Genomic DNA, 6000 nt, shown 5'->3' on the forward strand with positions numbered 1-6000 from the left:
CCTAGATAAAATTCACGATTTTCTTTTGTTAGTGCTAAAGGAGCAGAGCAGATAGAGAGATGAGTAAAGATCGAAGTCTCAATTGTATAGTACAACGGCTGTTCAACTGGTGGTAGGACCTCTTGAGTCCGCGCGGGTAGGTACCACCGCCCTGCCTATTTCTGCTGTGAAGCAGTAATGCGTTTCGATTTGTGTGAGGCAGCCGTTGTAACTAAACTAAGACCTTAGAACTTGTATCTCAAGATCGGTAGCTTATTTATGTTGTAGATGTCTATGGGCTCCAGTAACCACTTAATACCAGGTGGGCTCACCCACCTAATCAATAAAAAAAACATGTTCAATCGGCGTACATGGCTGTTTTTCGGCAGATATAGGCAGTTTGGTCCTACCCTTGCGGCTGCATAAAACGCCCCACTATCTTTATGAAAGTAATTGCTATTAATTACCAAATAAACCAAAGCAGGATTGTAGTACGCGTACCTTCTTTGAGGTTTTATCTTCATCTTTTAGTAGTACCTATGCATACGGGCGTCTTACCACCAGTAAGGTAAGGTAAGGTAAGAAACTTGATGAGGTATTTATTTAGGTATAATAGTCCGTTGATTGTTCGTCCCCGAAATCCCCTGTATACTAAATTTTATGAAAATCGTTCGAGCCGTTTCCGAGATTCAGATTATAATAATATATATCTATACTAATATTATAAAGAGGAAAGATTTGTTTGTTTCGAATAGGCTCCGAAACTACTGGACCGATTTGAAAAATTCTTTTTCCATTAGAAGCCGACATTGTCCCTGATGAACATAGGCTACTTTTAAAAAAAAAAATTTTTTTTGTTTTGTTTCATATGTGTTTTAATGTTTCCGAAGCGAAGCGAGGGCGGGTCGCTAGTTTTATATATATACAAGAATTGCTCGTTTAAAGGTATAAGATTATTTGTGTTTATTGTCAGCCCTAACTTGTTATTTCGTCGTAATTTTCAAAAGAATGTCGTGTTTCCTTAAACGAACCGTGAAAGATACGACGGCTGTCGGCAACCGTGTTTCGACATAGAAAAACGATACTTTTTGTCGTATTTCTAGCTAATTCAGAAATTGGTTATAGATTGAACCGTGCAGACGAGACGCGACGACTTTAGTTGAATCTAAGTTGGGATTGAGCAATTTGAAGCTTCAGTAAAAGTTGACCATATAACTCGGGAGATGAGGTCTCGCGCACCACATGATTTACGATGATAAAAAGCACGATAAGTACATAAACAGGAACATAAACAGGATGTCAATCACCAAATATAAAGCGCTTAGTTTTTTTTATTTTTTTATTTTTTATTGCTTATGTGGATGGACGAGATCACAGCACGCATGGTGTTAAGTGGTTACTGGAGCCCATAGACATCTACAACGTAAATGCGCCATCCACCTTGAGATATAAGTTCGAAGGTCTCAAGTATAGTTACAACGGCTGCCCCACCCTTCAAACCGAAACGCATTACTGCTTCACGGCAGAAATAGGCAGGGTGGTGGTACCTAGCCCTGCGGACTCACAAGAGGTCCTACCACCAGTAAATTCACAAGAGGAAGAGAGAATTAGCGCACCAAATAAAGCAGTGAGCGAGAATCATCTCTCGAGTGCAAACAAACCCTACTTCCCGATGATCCGTTTATGATAAAAAGAATTGGGCCTATATAGTTCGAATTGTACATCGCAAAGATTCAAGCGTTTCTTTGTCTATACAAACAGACATACTGAATTATCACGAGACGAGAAGTTTTAGGGCGCCCGGAGCTAATTAATTCAATTAGCATCAGTTAAGTCTTTGAATGTTGATTAGAACTTTTTCTTCTAACTAGAACTGTAATTTTGAGTTTCTATTTTATCAGTACAAATCAAATGATAAATTAAAAAAAAAAAAAAAAAATTGTGCTTGTATTTGTGATTTTTTGGTATATATAATATAATATATATAAATAATATATTTTTAGGAACCAGTTGTGAAGTATTTAAAAAAAAAAGCAATTATCCGATCAAAGGGCACTTAAATAACAACCTTTAACAAGGGCTTTCTCTGTTCCAAATATTATTTGAGTCCCACAAATATTTACAAGATATTATTAAGTCAATATCCTCTCTATTATTACTGAGAAACAATAATAAGTTTTGATTTGTATGAGATTGTAGTTGTTATTTTAATGTAATTAAATGTTCGAGACAAGGTTATGTCGTAATGCGGGTGCTGATATTCGCGCCATGGTTGACACTTAGCTCAAATAATCACTGACATCACGAAAAAATATTCACGTAAATTCCACTTGTTTTTAATTAGATGTGTGTACCGAGAATCGAGATTGTTTGAAAAAACAAAACAATTATTTGTGAAAACACCGTAGATAATTGATACTGGGTTTCGATAGAGTCGTAACAATAAGCTCAGAGAATAAATTTGTTGAAATATTGATTGTTAATTTGTTCGTTTTTTGCAAATAAATAATAGTTTAAAAAACTAAACAAACACGCTTTTATAGAATAATCCAACTAAAAAAATCAATATAGAAAATAAATTTATTGTTAAGAACAAGCGTGGAGCACATACGTGGTGTCAATAGGTATAAATATTTTGTTGACAGATATGAGTAGAAGCATTATAGAAGGATAATAATTTTGATAATATCTTAAAAAAACACCTTCTTGGGCTCACCTATTATAAGAAATGTTGCGTTAATTACATTTCTGAATGTATTTAATCATCTTTTACATTTGTAATTCACGCTTACGTAAAAAAAACCATTACAAACAATAACATCTTCTTGGGTTCACCTATTATAAGAAATGTTGCGTTAATTACATTTATGAATGTATTTAATCATCTTTTACATTTGTAATTCATGCTTACGTAAAAATAAAACATCACAAACAAAAACACCTTCTTGGGCTCACCTATTATAAGAAATGTTGCGTTAATTACATTTCTGAATGTATTTAATCATCTTTTACATTTGTAATTCACGCTGACGTAAAAAAAAACATTACAAACAATAACATCTTCTTGGGTTCACCTATTATAAGAAATGTTGCGTTAATTACATTTATGAATGTATTTAATCATCTTTTACATTTGTAATTCATGCTTACGTAAAAATAAAACATCACAAACAAAAACACCTTCTTGGGCTCACCTATTATAAGAAATGTTGCGTTAATTACATTTCTGAATGTATTTAATCATCTTTTACATTTGTAATTCACGCTTACGTAAAAAAAAACATTACAAAGAAAAACATCTTCTTGGGTTGACCTTATTATAAGAAATATTTCGTTAAAATATATGAATGTATTTAATAATCATTTTACATTTGTAATTCATGCTTACGTAAAAAAATAACATTACAAACATGAGTGCTACGTATGTTATTCTGAAAGAAATTATGTGTTGCAGCAGAACTCCTATTACGGAAACTCCGTCGACATTAAGTTTAGTAACGACACTCCCATACCGGACCCGACGTGAATGGGTTCACAGGTAACATGTTTGATAAGTCTAGAATGTAGCTTTAATTAATTTAGCTTAATAGAACCGAGCACTCCCATATTAGGTGACTCATCTTTTTATAGGCAGAGTTCGCATAAGGCACGTTTGTTATTATAACCTAGATAAAATTCACGATTTTCTTTTGTTAGTGCTAAAGGAGCAGAGCAGATAGAGAGATGAGTAAAGATCGAAGTCTCAATTGTATAGTACAACGGCTGTTCAACTGGTGGTAGGACCTCTTGAGTCCGCGCGGGTAGGTACCACCGCCCTGCCTATTTCTGCTGTGAAGCAGTAATGCGTTTCGATTTGTGTGAGGCAGCCGTTGTAACTAAACTAAGACCTTAGAACTTGTATCTCAAGATCGGTAGCTTATTTATGTTGTAGATGTCTATGGGCTCCAGTAACCACTTAATACCAGGTGGGCTCACCCACCTAATCAATAAAAAAAACATGTTCAATCGGCGTACATGGCTGTTTTTCGGCAGATATAGGCAGTTTGGTCCTACCCTTGCGGCTGCATAAAACGCCCCACTATCTTTATGAAAGTAATTGCTATTAATTACCAAATAAACCAAAGCAGGATTGTAGTACGCGTACCTTCTTTGAGGTTTTATCTTCATCTTTTAGTAGTACCTATGCATACGGGCGTCTTACCACCAGTAAGGTAAGGTAAGGTAAGAAACTTGATGAGGTATTTATTTAGGTATAATAGTCCGTTGATTGTTGACAAAAAAAACTTGATAATAGTATACTATGTTATAGTATATACTATAGTATAAGCTATAGTATACTATGCTGTACATAATGTGTACCTACATCAGAGGTTCAAGAGAAGTTTTCTGTAACGAATCGAAGGGATTCAGGGTTTGTCCTGAGCGCTTTGATGTGACTAATAACGGCTTATCTGTGTCGATGACAATTCTGATTTCCATTAGCGACGATGATGACGTACCTACGTGATTGTTTTTTTTTTTTTACTCAAAATAACTCGAGAGCAATAATGCTATAAGCCCAATTTAGTATATATTGAAGTCACACATCAAATTCGCTAATTCGAAATGCAATCATAAGAGATGTGAAACGAAAATTCAGTGTTACCGGTTCAAAATGTTTGTGTCGTTTTGTTTAGTAACACTAGTTCTAGTAGCACTAGAACATTTTTCGAAATATTTTGATCTAAGGCCCAAAATTTTTATATTCTAGATTCTCTACATTAACTAAGAAATAATTTTCAATGACTTATATTTAACTGGAGTAGCTTGAAACTAGAAAGGTATCCTGGGAAATGTCTGTATGTAGGTACATACATATGTATATGTCTATAAGCTATCTTGAGACGCTAGATCCACGTCTTCTTGGTGGAAAATCCAAGATGAAGAGAGATTCACGACGGACATAGGAAGCATGATTGTTCCGACCTGTGTGGGCTCATAGCATACCACATCATTTGTAGGCTCAAGGTCGGAATTACGGGGAGAGAATAAAAGAAGTCGGACAGGATAACAAAGATAAGTGATTGAAGTCGTCGTGGCCTAAAGGATAAGACGTCCGGTGCATTGATTTTGATGGAAAGCTGCGTAGAGTCAGTGGCTGGAAAAGCTTGATTATCTATGTCTAGACTATTATTATGTAAGGTCCAGAAAATTATTTTTTATGAAATTAGATGAACAATGAATCTGAATTATTATCAGAGTAATAATGAAGAAAAAGTTTTTAAACGTTGTGCAAGTTTTTTTTAAATATTCTAAGTAGTTAAGTCTTTTTTTTAGTATTATATTATGTTTCCTAAATAGATATTTATCATGTGAGTTAATGTAAGTAACATACCTTTAATTTAGATTTGTGTACAACGTCATTATTTTGCAACGAATCAAACGCATACCATATACAGTTCGTCACATTTTTCAAAAGAGCAGTCATTTTTCACAAATTAAAATTGAAACGACATCAAATCAAACACTATCGTCTTTGAATTGATAACACGCGCGAAACAAACAAGTAGCCTCACCGCTTTTGAAATCCATACTGAAGCGAACAGCGATCGACTATTGAGTGAGTCACTGAGCGAATTAGGGCTTGTGCCGACGATGCTTCTACTGCCAATCAAAGCTACCCAAAGACATTGCCAGCCTGCTGAAACATGTCACCGCGTCTCCGTGTTGCCTATAATGATTCAATTGTCATATACTTTCTATTATTGAACACCTATTTACGTCTTAAACTGGTAATTTTTTGAGTTTCTACATAATTTTATTTAGTGTTCCATTATCGTTCTAAGATAATCGTAGAAATTGCAACTATTTACATGGAACAACCCTATCTTCAAGATTCAATGAAATTCGCGACATTTCTTTGTTTTTTATTAATTTATGGTTGGCATCTTTTCTTTATTTTGACATATCCATACAGGCTTTGATATTGTTTTTTAAAACATGTTCAGAATGCGAAATCTGTGATGCTTATGCTAAGCAATG

At 34.6% G+C, this 6000-nt stretch overlaps 1 protein-coding gene across 1 annotated transcript in view; it reads right to left on the bottom strand.

Annotated features, from left to right (window-relative positions):
• LOC101746524 (differentially expressed in FDCP 6) overlaps positions 1–5561 on the bottom strand; it is a 35204-nt gene extending 29643 nt beyond the window's left edge. The window contains exon 1 of the mRNA XM_038012434.2: positions 5354–5561. Within this exon, the coding sequence (XP_037868362.1) occupies positions 5354–5446 (93 nt within the window). The 5' untranslated portion in view covers positions 5447–5561. The remainder of the gene's footprint in view (positions 1–5353) is intronic.
• Positions 5562–6000: the final 439 nt, after the last annotated feature.

This window comes from Bombyx mori, chromosome 8, assembly GCF_030269925.1.
Source record: "Bombyx mori chromosome 8, ASM3026992v2".
In the NCBI taxonomy this organism is placed as follows: Eukaryota; Metazoa; Arthropoda; class Insecta; order Lepidoptera; family Bombycidae; genus Bombyx; species Bombyx mori.